Raw genomic sequence first — 14754 nt, forward strand, 5'->3', positions numbered from 1 at the left:
TCAACCTTTCTGTTCCTTCATAGTAGTTGTGCTAAATCATATCTTTTCTTGACTGGGACTTTGCGGTACTTGAATTAATTTTTTTCTGTTTTGTTTTGTTTTGTCTGCCTGCAGCACTTTTTCTTTGACCCGGAAGCTCTGGATTTGGGCTCTTTTCTTTGTGAAATTTCTCCAAGGAACTGACTGAGAGATTATTTCTATTTCTACTTTGCCTTTGGGTTCTAAGAGATCTGAGCAGTTTTAAGATTTCTTGAGATATGATGTGTAGGCTCTTTTTTTTTTTTTGGTAATGGCATTCAAATAGTTCAGTAATTCTTAAATTATATCTCTTCCATCTGTTTCCCAGGTCAGGTTTTTTTTATATGAAATGTCTTAAATTTTCTTTTTTTCTAGTTTTCTGACTTTAATATCTTTTATTGTATCATGGAATGATTAACTTCCACTTGATCCATTCTGATTTTTAGGATGCTTGCTGCTTGGGTCAAGTTCCTGCCTTCTGGGGCTGAGCAGAGTCAGGCTAATCTCTTCCCTGCCGCATGTGACAAAGCCGCCCAAGCAGTGGGAGACAGCCATCATCCTCCCCTTCCCCGTCCCCACCTCCCAATCTTCCCTTCACTCAGCTTCTTATGGCCTTTCCCCATTGAATTGAATTGAAGTGAGTTGACTAAGGGTCCCAAGGCTGGAGTCCAGGCCCCAGGGATCAGGGCCAGTGATCTTGACCCAGCCCCAGGGATCAGGGCCAGTGATCTTGACCCAGCCCCAGGGATCAGGGCCAGTGATCTTGACCCACTTGTCTCTCCTCAGTTTCGAAAAAACGTCCAGGATGTGCTGGCCGACATGCCCAACCCTGACGACTATTTCCTCCTTCGCTGGCTCCGAGGTGAGGGGGAGGGGGTTTGGAGACATAGCCTGGCTGGGGGTAGGGTGGGGATGGGGCAACGATGATAAGATCTGAATTATCCCCTACACACCTGCCTCCCAGGGAGCTTGTGCAGAAAGTGTCTCCTGAATATTAAAATGTAGCCAGAAAGGGATTTGTTGTGATGGTTTTCATGATGGCAATCATCTCCTTCGATCTTCACAACCACCCTGAGAGGTAGGTATGAGGGGAACGATCAGTAGAATTATCCCCATTTTGCAGGTGGGAAAACTGATTTTCCAGGGTCTCTTCTATCTCTTAATATTTTGAATTTATGACCTGCCCAAAGTCACCCAAGTCTCTGAGCTGGGGCTAGACCTCTGGTCATCTCACTTTAAATCCAATGTTCTTTCCCCAAAGAGATAAAGTAGTGCCATTAAAGAACAGGAACAAATCTTAATCTGCACCCCCCCAAAAAAAACCAAATGGAAGAAAGTATAAAGCTAGTTCTCATAACCTTAAATGGAAAAGGACCAAACAATCCAATAAAATGAAAAAAGTGATAGAAGGCTTATGCTAACAAAACTCCCTAATCAGATGCTTACAAAAAACCGATCTAAAAAGCAAAGACATACACAATAAAACTATTTTAATTGGCTGGCAACATGGTGGTTTATTTAGACAAGGCTAGGGAATCATTAAAGATGCTGAGATAATTAATAGTTTTAGCAAATTTGCAAGGTACTAAATAAACCCGTAAAACAATAGCTTTTTAAATATAATGACAATAAAAAGAGAAATCACATTAAAAAAAACCAACTACAAAATACATTTAGGGATCAGTCTACTGGGACACATAAAAGACTTGTATTGATTCCAATACAAAGTGTTCCTTGAAGAAATAAAAAAAACAACTCAAGTGGCTAAAGGAATATACAATGCTTATAGCTAGCCTGTGTCAATATCATAAAAGTGACAATAGTACCAGAGTCAGTTTACAATAGTAATACTATGCCAATCAATATGCTTAGGTTTTTCTTCATTTTGATCAAATGCTATGCCAATCAGTCTATCAAAAGGAAAATGTATAGATAAAATAAAAGAATAGCAAACTTCATTTGGAGAAACAAAAGAGTTAGTCTATCAAGGGAAATGATGAGAAGAGGTAGTTATGAAGGGGAAATAGCACTTGTAGACCTCAAACTATTACAAAGCAGTGGTTGTCAAATGACCCGGGACTGGTTAAAAATAGAGAAGGGTTGCTATTATCTGTCCTCCAGGCTTTGGTTGAAGCAATGACCTGGGTTCAGGAGTATATAGGCAGTTGGTACTCAGAAAGTTAGTACAAAGAAAAGCTTTTATTATGTGACCCACTGGAATCAATTGTTAAATTTCCAGTACAAACACCACACATCAGGGCTTGACTTATTGTTGGGTTGATTGCCTAGACTTAAGAAAGAGATGGAAAAATTGCTAATATTGCAAAGGAAACTTAAAAGTGTGCTCTGTGTGCAGAGGGATCATTAGCACACCACACTGCATAGCAGAGTCCAAATAGATCTTGGTAGACTAGACTAGAGCACTGGGCTGAATCTGATCACGTGATGTCCGCTAGGGATAACTGTAAAGTCTTACAGTTGGGTTCAAAAAGCCAATGTCTGAAGTCCAGGATGGGGGAGGCAAGTGGCCAAACAGGAAAGAGGAGTTGATTTGGGGCTGCAGTAAGAAAGCCATATCATCCAGAAAAAAGGAGGTGATTAATCCCTCATTCATTCAATAACGTGTCGGGCAAGATCGTTCCCACCCTGAAGGGGCTTACTCAGATCCCATCTTAAGGATGGTGCTCGGCTCTGGTTTAGGAAGGGCACTGACCAATTAAAGGCACGTGCAGGAGATGAGATGGGGAAGGGCGTTGAGTCTATGTCACTGTTGGCCTGAGAGGAGAAGGCTGGGGGTGGGGGAGATGGGATCAGTGTCTTCAAACCCTGGAAGAGCTTCCAGGCACAAGAAGGCCTTGTTCTGCTTGGCTCCAGGGGCACAGCTAGAGCAAGAGAGGAAGCTGAGGAGAACTCCCTGAGACCTGACATCAGGAACAGAATTTAGCCTAATGAGAGCCATCCCACAGTGGAGTGCTCATGGCTTTCCCCTCACTGGAAGCCTCCAAGCACAGGCTGGGGGACCAGGATGGGGAGTGTGTTGGAGGGCTTTCTTGTGCAAAGCTGGGTCAGACTAGAAGACCCCGACAGGCTTGAATCTGTGAAAGTGAGGCTGGGAGAGAGCCACGGGCAGGGGATTCCAAGGAGCTGTTGGCAGACAGCTCAGCCCTCTCTTCCTCTTTGTAGGGATTCTGAAACATCCGGGTTGTTTTTGCTGCCGCTTCTAGGCCCCCCTTTACTCCAGTCCCTGGGCTCTGTCCCAATTAAAACAAGTTTAACCCCAGGTGTCAAGATGAAGCACAATTGGAGGGTTCCTCAGCCCAATTAATGACAGGCTGGCCTCAAGTGAGACAGGATGTGCTTCATGCAAGAGCCTCCAGGAGGCTGGGTTTGTCTCTCCTTTGGCAGTGGCCTGGGTCAGACGTGGGGACCAGAGTCCTGGGGACACCCACGATGGTCAGCTGAGGTCAAGGGAACGAGGCAGCATGCCAGTGGAAAGAGCCTTCCAACTGAGTTCTGACTGCATCTCTTCCCAGCTGGGCAAGGAAATTCCTCCTCTCATCATCAGTTTCCTTATCCGTGGAAGGGGGCTGTTGCTTCTCATGCTACTGGGTCTGACTGATGGCATGTCATGAAGGTGGCACATAAAAGCTGCTATAGAGCATGACTGTATGGGAATTACGTCCCCCCTTCACTCAAGGGATGTTTTTCTCCTGTTGTGGATTGCGGGATGAAGGGGCTGGACTTAAGGGAGCCTGAACAGTTTGGGCCAATCCAATGAACACCCTTAATCTGTAGGAGCTGAGCACGTCATGGGCTGCATTCTGCATGCCCCTTGTGTTCCAGATGAAGAAACTGAGGACAGAGCGAGGAACGAGACTTTATTAAGTGCCCGCCATGTGCCAGACGGTATACTAAGCACTTTACAATCACTGTCTCACCTGACCCTCTCCACAACACGATCAGCCGGCTGCTGTTATTACCCCCATTTTACAGTTGAGGAAACTGAGGCAGATAGAAGTTAAGTGGCTTGTCCAGGCTCACATAGCTGCTATGTGTCTGAGGCTGGATTTGAACTCAGGACTCCCGACTCCAGGCTCATCGCTCTGTGTACTGTACCCTTGGGCTACCTCGGAAGCAGCTTGCCCAGAGTTACTTAGTGAGTAAGCAAACTGGGGCAGGACAGGAGGGTGGGAGGCAGACCAGGGCTTTTGGGGAGGTCACTTGCCGTCTTAGCCACCGGTTCCATCAGGGCACTTATTGGCTGGGCACTGATTTTCCACAGTTTCATCTGTCTACACCTGGTCTTCTCAATAGAACTAGGAACTATGGGAACCAGCTCATATATTTCTTTTCTATATCCCCCCACTGTGCCCAGGACAGAGCAGAGGATGGATGCCGGCGGAACTGAATCACAACATTAACAGCAGTTCACTGTTCTGGAGGATTCTAAGTGCTTTTCTCATCATTGAAGCCAGAGAAAACATTTTCTTTAGGGTGTAACACCTTAAACATGACGTAGAACCTTCAGTTCTGCAAGCCCAGCCCTGGGAGGTAGGGAGTGCAGGCATCAATAACCCCATTTTACAGATGAGGAAAGGTGGAGCTCCAGGGAGCATTGGGATCTTACTAAAATGACAGGCACCCCAGTGGAGTGGGAAGAATCAGTCGTCCTACCCATTCAAATCCTGCCTTGAACGCTTCATAGCTGTGTGACCTGGGGTGATTCATCTAACTCTGATGGCCTCAGTTTTCTCATCTGCAAAATGAAGATAATAACACTAGTACCACCTGCCTCACAGGGTTGGAGTGAGGGGAAAGTAAAATACTCCATCTAAAGTCCTTTGCAGACCATGGAATCTTAGCATTTCAGGACTGGGTGGACTCCCAGGGGCCATCTGCTCTGACTCAGACCCAGGCAGGAATGTTCCCTCCCATGTATCTGAAAAGGGCTCATTGAGCCTTTGTCTGAAGAGCTCTGGTGTGGGGGAGCCCACCCCATCTCTGGGAGCCCATCCCATCTCAGGGAGCCCACCCCATGTCTGGGAGCCCACCCTATCTCTAGGAGACCATTCCATCTCTAGGACCCTGACCCATCTCTGGGGAGAACACCCCATCTCTGGGGAGCCCACCCCATCTCTGGAAGCTGACCCCTTCTCTGGGAGCCCACCACATCTTTGGGAGCCCATGCAGAGCCAGCTCGTGTCCTGCTAAAAGCCCACCTTCTGTAGGGAGAAGCCTTTCTTGATCCCCCTTGATTCTAGTGCCCTCCCTCTGTGGATGGCTATAGCTGTTTCGTGTGTTGTCCCCCCCATTAGACTGGGAGCTCCTTCAGGGCAGGGACTGTCTTTTGCCTTTCTTGGTAGCCTTAGCATGTAGCACAATGCCTGGTATATAGTAGGTGCTCAATAAATGCTTGTTGGCTGACTGACACCTTCTGCTTCTGTCCTCCAGAGCCAAACAAAACAAATCGAATCTCTCCCAGGACAGCCTTTCACAGTAATCATACCTCCCCCCCCACCAAAATCTTCTCTTTTTTGGCTAAACACGCCCAGCTCCTCCACATGACGCTCATAAGCCAGGCTCCAGGTGCTTCCCCATCCTGGGTCTCCTGTGGATACCCTCTCTCTAGCTCATCAACATCTTTCCCAAGCTGCCCACACTGGGGCACCATACTTCCAGTGCAGACCTAGCTAGGTGGAATACGGAAGGAGTGTCTCCTCCTCGTTCCTGGAATGCCCAAGATTGTGCCAGCGTCTTTTGGCTGCCCTTGGACTCATACAGCATAAATCCTAACCGAGATCACTGACAATGACCCAGCAACCCCGATGCCCATTCTTTCAGTATCTGAGGATGGTGGCCGTCTGTGCCAGGAGACACGAAGTCACCAGGAGCTAGCTTATCATTACGTGCTGCCCGACGATTTTATTCAGTTCTCTATTGACCCTTCTGGTCCGTGCTTTCCAGGGCAAGGGGGAGAAAACAGAAGGAAAACAAGACATAAGAAGCACCATTCACTCTGTTGTTAGCTATCTCTGACCCACCCACCCCAACCAGCAGGTCTGTCACTTTTTTAAACCTTTCCCCCCCAAGTATTGCTTTTAAAAAGAACCGTCCTCGTCCCTAGCATTTCTCACCAGCCTAAAATTATTCTGCTTCTGAGCACTCCTGACGTTGTTCCTAGAGCACAGTGCCACCATTTTTGTGTTTGCCTTCTGTTGCCTGCCCTTGCTGCCAGGCCTTTTAGGAATCTCAATGGGCTGATGAGCTCCCTTGGCAAGCTCATCAGTGCCTTTGGTCCAAATGCCTCCTCTTCCCTCCTCAGCAGCCTTGTTTCTCTTTCTTTCTTCCCATTGCATTCCTCAGAGTTCCCCAGCCTACCTCAGGGAGTTCTCCCCATAGGATTCTGAGGCTTTTCCTCTGAAGTCTTGGGAATCTGTCCTCTCTGAATAAAGGATACACCTCAGGCTGCACCTGCCTGGCCTTTCCTGCCCTCTCACAAACTCTGAGTGTGCCTCAATGTACTTACCCATAATTCCACTCTAGCAAGCAGCCTCTTGTAGTTGGTGAAAATCACAATCGTTGGTTCCTCTATATTGCGAAGGATGACATTTTCATCTGGGCAAGCCATCATTAGCCTGGCACATAGTAGGGCCTCATAAATGTTTATTGGTTGGATTGGAGAGAGAACTCCCACAGATGTCTGGATAACAGAAACATCCCCTCACAACAGGACTGTCACGAAACCAGTTCAGCAATGAGCATGCTCAGGCTAAGAACGCACCCGCTAGACGTAGCTCTTAGAGACAGGTGGTTGGAAAGAGAGAAGCCAGAGAATGAAGGACTGAATGAAAAGGCCCTGAATAGGCATCTATTATGGATGAAGCACTGCCCTAAGCTCCAGGGATTAGAAAAATAAAGCGAAGGTATCCCTGGCCCTCAAGGAGGTTACGTTGTAAGGGAAGAAACAGACAGCACACATAGGGAAGTGATGACTTGGGAGGGGAAAGTTACAAGGATGGCGAATGGGACTATAGGGGAGAAGATTGACATGCCCCATCCAGGGGCAGTGACACAGTGCATTTGATCACGGTTCTAGAACTGGGGTGAGGTGGGAAGGAGCAAGGAAGGAAGGAGATATGTCAAATACATTGTAGCAAGGTGGGTGACTAGTGAGAACAGAGCTGGGGGTCGCGAGGGCAGTGAAGAATGCCTGGGATCTTCCTGAAACGGTGAGGCAGGTGAGGGACTGACCAGATCAGTGAAGCCCCAGGATAAAACAGAGAGGAAAAAGTCCAAACCTCCAGGACAATCCTGGGGTCCAGGAGACCCTTGCAAGGTGTCCAAGATCAAAACAATTTTCTCAATAGTACTAAGATGTTTAAAACATCTAACATGGTAAATATTGATAGATATAAATCACATAAGCAAAAACTCTTTGGGTGTCCCTAATAATGGTTAAGAGTTTAAAGGGGTCTTGAGACCAAGAAGTTTGGGAACCATTGCTCCAGGGCATGGCCTCAGTCTGCGTGGCAAAATGATGGGGAATAGAGACTGGATAAGAAGGAAGTGAGTCACCCCTCCCCTCCCCCATAGACCTTGCTTTTGGAGGAACTTTGACGGCCAGGCAAGGCTCTCTTCCTTTGGGAAAACTCAGCAGACTTTGCTTCAGCCTCACTAGAACCCATGTATAAATCTAGGCACTTACCTGTACCCAATTTCCCATGATTCAGGGCTCCCAGCATTCCCTAAAGGCCTCCATTCACTTCAGGCTTCATGGGGTGAGGAATGGGATGTGCTGAGGTATTGGTGGAGAAGCTGGGCCTGGGTCTCCCTGGGCAGGAGGGGAGGAGGACCCTGCCCAGAGGTGGCCTGCCCCAGGCTCCAGCCTGATCTTGGCTTTTTTGCAGCTCGAAGTTTTGACCTGCAGAAATCTGAGGCCATGCTCCGGAAGGTGAGCCCCCAGCCCTTTACTCTCTTGGACCCCAGGCCAGAGCAAGCAGATCCTTGGCCTTCTCACCTCTTGCCGAGTTTTTCCCTTTCCTCCATCTCTCCTTCCTTTCCAGCTTCAGCCAATACTCCTGTCCCACTAGTGGCCTTCCAAAGGCTCAGAATCTTTCTTCCTGCTCCCAGCTCTCCTCTTAGGGTGGGATGAGGCCCAAGTAAGGGTGCCCAGGTAGGGGGTGCCCAGTGAGGGAGTGTCCAGTTAGAAGATGCTCAGGATGGTTCTTAGTAGCCTCTGCCCGGGCCATGGTGGGAGACCTAGCACACCAAGGGGAGGGGCAGGGGTATGGGAGGAGACCTGGACTGGGAGCTAGAACCCCCGGTTCCAGTCTCTGCCCACCACTTTTTGGCCTTGGCCACACATCTCAGAGTGTTGGCTGCCTCATCCGTAATATGAGGTGGTCGGACTAGATGAGCCACATGCATTGGAAAGAATTTGGTATCCAAGGACCTGGGTCAGAATCATTGTTCTGCTGTTTCCTTGCCATGGGACCTTAGGAAAGTCACTTCCCCTCCAAGGGCATCAGTTTTCCCAACTGTACCACGAGGGAGGTGAATCAGCTGCCTTCCAGCCCTGATGTTCTACTTCCAAAGGTTTTTCTCCACTCTGACATCTTGTGTTCTCGGGGTGGGGGGAATTATACCATTATTCATTTTTAACATTCATTTTTAAAAATTGGGAGTTCCAAATTCTCTCCCTCCAATTCCTCACTCACCCATTGAGGAGGCAAATGGCATGATATCGATTACGCAGATGAAGTAATACAAAACATATTTCTATATTAGCCATGCTGCAAAACAACAACAAAAAAAAAGGCAAGGAAAATAAGATTTAAAGAAGTCTGCTGCAGTTTGCACTCAGATTGATCCATTCTTTGTCTGGAGGGAGAGAATATTTTTCATCCTGAGTCCTTTGGAATTTCCACCTTATGTTCTACAGTCCTTTTCCAAGATCCTTCCTAGCTCTGACATTCCATGTTCTAAGGTTCCTTCTAGCTTTGACATTCTAGGTTCAGAGGTTTCTCCCACATCTGACACCCCATGTTCTAAAGCCCTTTTTTGAAGATTTCTCCCAGCTCAGACACTCCCTGTCTCAAGGTCCTCCCAGCTCTGACTTGCTGTCATTCTGAGCTCTGCTCTTTACATCCGACCCTGGGGCTGCCTGAGTTTGAGGAAGCCCTGGCTCGGTACCATCCCATTTCTCTTGGTAGCACATGGTATTCCGGAAGGAAGAGGACCTGGCCAACATCATGAACTGGCAGCCCTCTGAGGTAAGCCTAGATCAACCCCCTACCCAGAGCCCCAGCCCCCAGCCCTGCCTGGCTCTCCTCCGGGGTCTGGCTGCCTGGTCTGTACCATTGGCCTCGGGGCCTCTGAGGGCCATCGAGGCTGCTTCCTCTGTGCCTAGGCCCTCCAGTTATATGACACAGGCGGCTTGAGTGGTTATGACCGAGAGGGCTGCCCTGTGTGGTTGGACGCCACTGGCTGCTTGGATCCCAAAGGGCTGCTTCTGTCCAGCAGTAAATCAGCAGTGGTGAAGAAACGCATCCAGATCTTGACGTTCCTCCTTCAGGAATGTGAGCTACAAAGTGAGAAGGTGAGAGAGGAAGGGGGGGGGTCCTGAGAGGAAAGAGAGGGAAAGAAATCCCTGTGTCTCAGCCCGCTGATCCTGGGGCTCAGCGTGACCCACTTGAGGCAGAGAGCAGCTCTCAGATGGCTAGAAGGGACATGTCTTTGAAGGCATTTTTTTCCCTTCTGTGACCCTGGTATAGGAGGGGAGGCATCAGCTGGAAAGGACCCTGGGTTTAACAGCAGGAGACCCGTGTTCATATTGTAACAGTTTCAAAAATGAAGGTAGACTGAGGCACCAAGTTCCAAGCACAATCCATTTATTAGAGAAGTATGAATTTATCAATAAATAGAATCGGAGCTTCCCAGCAAAGCTCTGACCCAATTATAAAATTAACAATACCGTTTATAGTTTGAGGGAGTACAGAGAACAGGAAAGCTAGCGTCATAGATGGAAGAAAATGTGACTGGATGGAAATGGGGAATGAGGACAAGCAACAGCCCCTTTCTCCCCTCCTGTGACTAAGAAACACTCATTTGAGTCCAAGTGCCCCTGCAAGGACAGAGAGCAAACCAGACATCTAGGAAGGATAGCTTGGTGCTGTAAAGATACTAGACTGGACTCCCTGGTGCCCACTGCATCCTTCAACAGTAACAGACTTCTTTGACACAAGAATAGAGCAACAATTAACTGGAGAGCTGGATTTCCAAGGTTAACTCATCATAGCCAGCTCAATTTCTATTTATATTTAGTAGTATTTTTAGGTAATTGGGGTTCAGTGACTTGCCCAGGGTCACACAGCTAGTGAGTGTCAAGTGTTTTGGTCTGAGGTTGGATTTGAACTCAGGTCCTCCTGACTTCAGGGCTGGTGCTCTATCCACTGTGCCACCTAGCTGCCCCAATGAGCTCAATTTCTGAATTATGTTCAGAGACTGGGCAGTGACAGGACAAAATGAATGAGTAACCACGCCTGAGGCAGTTGCGGGACAAGATCAATTCATCAGGAATAGGATCAATTCAAAAAAGACACAGAGTCAATGTGATCATTTCAATATTCTGGTTATGCAACTTCCTAGCTGTGTGACCCTGAGCACAGAAGCCTGGGAGACTGGAAATCAGTTAGTCAGTCAGTGAGCATTTAGTAAACATTTCCTCTGTGGCACTGTGCCAATCACTCATAATACAGACACAAAATGGTAACAGTCCCCGTCCTAAGGAGCTTGCATTCTAATGGATAGAGATGACAGCTGATGAGGTCACTCGAGAAAGAACATAGGCAGAGAAGGGGACCTGAAACCTAGCCCTTGAAACCACAGGGTGTAGGACATGGGTGTTCACCTCTCCCAGGAGACTGAAAAGGAGCAATCAGACAGGTAGGAGGATCTAGGAGGATCCAGGAAGGAGGAGAGGATTGTAAACAATGTTGAGCAGTGTGGGAGAGACCGATGACTGGTAGTTGAGAGACCGCAGGTGTCTAGAGAGAGTGGCTTCTGTCGAGGGATGAAGCATGATGGCAGCTCGATTATGAGTATAACCCAAGGAGTGTCTAGGCAGCTCTGTGGCATTTTGGGAAGCAGGACTTCCTTCCATGGAGAACTTGGGACCTGACCTCAGCCTTGAAGGAAGGGAGGGATTTCAGTAGATGGAAACTGAGGGAGGAAAACAGCAGGCACGGGGTGGCCTGAGCAAAGTCCCAGAGGTGGGTGAGGGCATGTTTAGTGTTGTGCACAACTAGTTCACTTGACTATAGAGCCTACCTAGGGCCTAGGATTTCCCAATCACCTGATGAATCAAGACCAGCTTGATTTTCTATCTCCAATGCGCATTGATGAGGCGGGAGGCAGGATGGAAGCAACTCTGTTTATTTTTAGCAAAGCATTTACTTATATAGTAAAATAACAGGAACTCTTCCTCAAGTTACAATGACGTATAGCCCATGCTGTGCTCAAGGACAGTGCATGCACTTCCTGTGCACTTATCTGACTCCAATCCCAGAATAGACTGCTAATGACTGTACAATAACTAGGGGAGTTAAAGATTGTTACAGATCCATACAATGGAGCACCGAACCAGGTGAGCTTTGCTCAAAGATCAGCGCCCGAGAGGGGCCTTCACCCATCAGTGAGACCTCTTGAACAGCCTGTGGCCCTCTACATCCTTATAGATCCCTAACAATTCCCCCTTTTTGTTTTTGCTCGAGACGGAGCATATCGAGCTCAGTCCCAAAGTCCTTTATCTGATTAGCTACGCACCTGAGCAAACACGGTCTAAAACACATCATGGCCAGCAATAGCGAACATAGTGGCAACAAAGAAGACAATAGAGACATAAGCCAATGTCCAAGGTTATCAAAAGGGTTACGGAGTTTATCTAGCCAATCAGGTATATGTTGGGCAGTTTTATCTGGCATCAAATCTTTATCAGCTGCCCTTGCAATATCTTTAGCAATTTCGTATAAGTCATCGATATCCACTGCAATAGTAGAATTTCCAAACATGCCCATTTAGATGCCTACGTATTCTTTGCCAATCCCATTGAGATTTATTGTATTTAACATTGGTAAATGAATTTGTACCTGTAATCACATTTCAAATGTGTTCTATATTCTAAAATATCCAATTCATCACCTATTTCATAATGGTTTCCTTCATTCCCTCAATATGGTAAAATTCATCATCTATCCTTTTTGTGTTTGAAAACTTTAGATACATTGAGAGCTAATTGATCCATAAAATCAGCTTGAACCATTTCATTTCTTGACATAGATATAGATTGAGATAAAGATACATAAGCAGTTATGGTAGCTATAAGTGAAACAATTCCTAATGCTACACATGAAATACATCTCTTTTTCCTAGCAACTGCTAATTGATTACTTTGGTCTATTATTCCAAAAATATGATCAGAACGTGACTCATACCAATCTTTGCTTTTCACAGGCACCAAGGCAAACTTTTGTTGTGTAATAACAAAAATAATTTGGTCTCTAATCTTGGTTCCTATACATTCAGACATCCTGCAATTAATACAAGTGACATTATATTCCCCTGAATCCACGGCCATTATATTAACATTCTGTGCTCTTCCCCACATAAATGCATGATTACCAGTCAAACAAGCTCGCATTGTCATATTATCATGGAAGGTCCCTTGCAAATTCGTGATGTTTATGGGCCTAAGGCTGCCCACGCCTTCCACAACTGATTTTCAACCCCTCTGTCATGAAGGGAAACCCACTGAGGAAATGGAAACCCACCAAAAGCCCAAGTATGATTGTTTTTCTCCCTAGTATAATTGTGCCAGGATTGTAACGTAAAATTCTTTTGTAACACAACACAATGACATTCTGAAGTATAACAAGATAACCAAGGAGGATACCCAAAGCTCTTGCTAATCGGTGTCACATGATAGCATGGCTTTGAATTACTTGGACATCTGATAGGTGTGTCATTAACACACTGTGACCCCAAGATGCCCGTGTAAGTAACCTTATAAAATTGAAAAAAGACAACAGTATAAGGAGGGGGTACCGTGTTATTAAACACATACCCATCAAAATGGGTGGTACATTAAATAATTGTAAACACATGGAGTCTTTGGTGTCATTGCCTTTTGTAACACAAATAGGCGGCACCAAAGCCACACCAGTAAAGTTCATTTTTACAGTGTGTTGACACCGGTTCTTAGGTGATATGAAATGAAATTCCTTGCCAAAACCTGTGGAGGCATTTCCTTGCAGAATGACCTCAGGTGTTGTCTCTGCCCACGTACCTAGTCTGGGCCATGGTGGTTTTGTCACGAAGGCCCATCGTGTTGTATTTCCTGTCTCTGCTGCTGCTGTATTCTGTATCCCTGCTGACGATAATGACAAGGGGCACAGCTTGGTTAAAAGTTCTTGTAGTGCCCCCTTCTTATTCTTTCGGCTCCTGCGATTCCTGGCCGGCTTGTGTCTTCTTTTCAGCTTGCCTTGTCCCTTCTGAATGGATAACGTGGACATCCTTCGTTCTGACCCAGAATTCTCCATCACCTGTGAAAGTAAGAACAAACCCTTGCCCCCAGGTTAGCACTTGCCCTGGACCCTGCCAGACACCATCAACGTCTCTCCACATAACTTTCATATTGTGCTTAGGAGAAAGGAATCTGTTTGATTTAGTGGTGTCACTAGTACTGTTGTCATTTCCTGCCAGATATTTCATTGCAGGGGAGAGGTTACAACTATCGAATGTTAAATAATTTATAGTGTAGAGTGCAGTGTTCAATCGATGCCAAGGGGATCCCTCAGCTCCCCCTTTTTGCTTTTTGGAGCACCATTTTCAAGGTACGATTGGCACATTCAACTATGGCCTGACCACAAGGATTATAGGGAAGGCCAGTAGTGTGACTAATAGAAAGCTCAGTACAAAACTTTTTAAAACCCTCGAAATATATGCAGGACCATTATCAGCCTTTAAGTGTTGAGGTGGATCAGCGAAGGAACAACAGTGAAGTAAATGATTAACAACATTGCGAACGGCCTCACCCGCTTGAGCAGGAGCAAAAATAAAGCCTGAATAAGTATCAATGAAACATGAACATATTTCTGTCTTCCAAAAGGAGAATAATGAGTAACATCCATTTGCCATAAGGTGGTAGGTGTAAGTCCCTTGGGGTTATGGACATCAACATGGAAAGGGGGGTGAAAAGGCACACGAGTAGCACAATTTCACGTGTTTGTGATTTTGTTATGCCATATAAAGTTCTTAAAGACCTAGCAGATAAATGTAACTTATTATGACTATTCCTTGCTATTTCCACATTCATTGTTAAAGACCTATCAACAATATCATTACCTTCAAAAATTGGTCCTGGGGCAAGAGTGTGGGGACGAACATGCAAAACATAAATTTGTTTTTTGTCCTATTCTGTATCATGAGTTGTATAGCATTAAGCAGCTGACATATATTGTTATCAGTATTTTTTTATTACAGCAGTCTCTAGATGTTTTAGAATTCCTTCAACATATTTACTATCTGTGCTAATATTCGTTGGCTCCTCATATTTTTGAAATGCACAATAGACAGCATATAATTCATTCTGTTGTGTAAATATAAAGGGTGTTTCAATCACATGTAACTCCTTTCTTTTAGGGCACCAGATAGAGGCCTTATTCATCTTTGTGGCATTAG

At 46.2% G+C, this 14754-nt stretch overlaps 1 protein-coding gene across 1 annotated transcript in view; it reads left to right on the forward strand.

Moving 5' to 3' along the window:
• Positions 1-784: 784 nt before the first annotated feature.
• The window catches only part of LOC110215285 (SEC14-like protein 2), a 32885-nt gene continuing 18915 nt past the window's right edge, over positions 785-14754 (forward strand). Inside the window, exons 1-4 of the mRNA XM_020996649.2 lie at positions 785-880; positions 7926-7969; positions 9231-9290; positions 9428-9616. Coding sequence (XP_020852308.1) covers positions 838-880; positions 7926-7969; positions 9231-9290; positions 9428-9616 — 336 coding nt within the window. The 5' untranslated portion in view covers positions 785-837. The remainder of the gene's footprint in view (positions 881-7925; positions 7970-9230; positions 9291-9427; positions 9617-14754) is intronic.

Source organism: Phascolarctos cinereus, unplaced genomic scaffold (genome assembly GCF_003287225.1).
Source record: "Phascolarctos cinereus isolate Bilbo 61053 unplaced genomic scaffold, phaCin_HiC Scaffold_4;HRSCAF=312, whole genome shotgun sequence".
Classification (NCBI taxonomy): Eukaryota; Metazoa; Chordata; class Mammalia; order Diprotodontia; family Phascolarctidae; genus Phascolarctos; species Phascolarctos cinereus.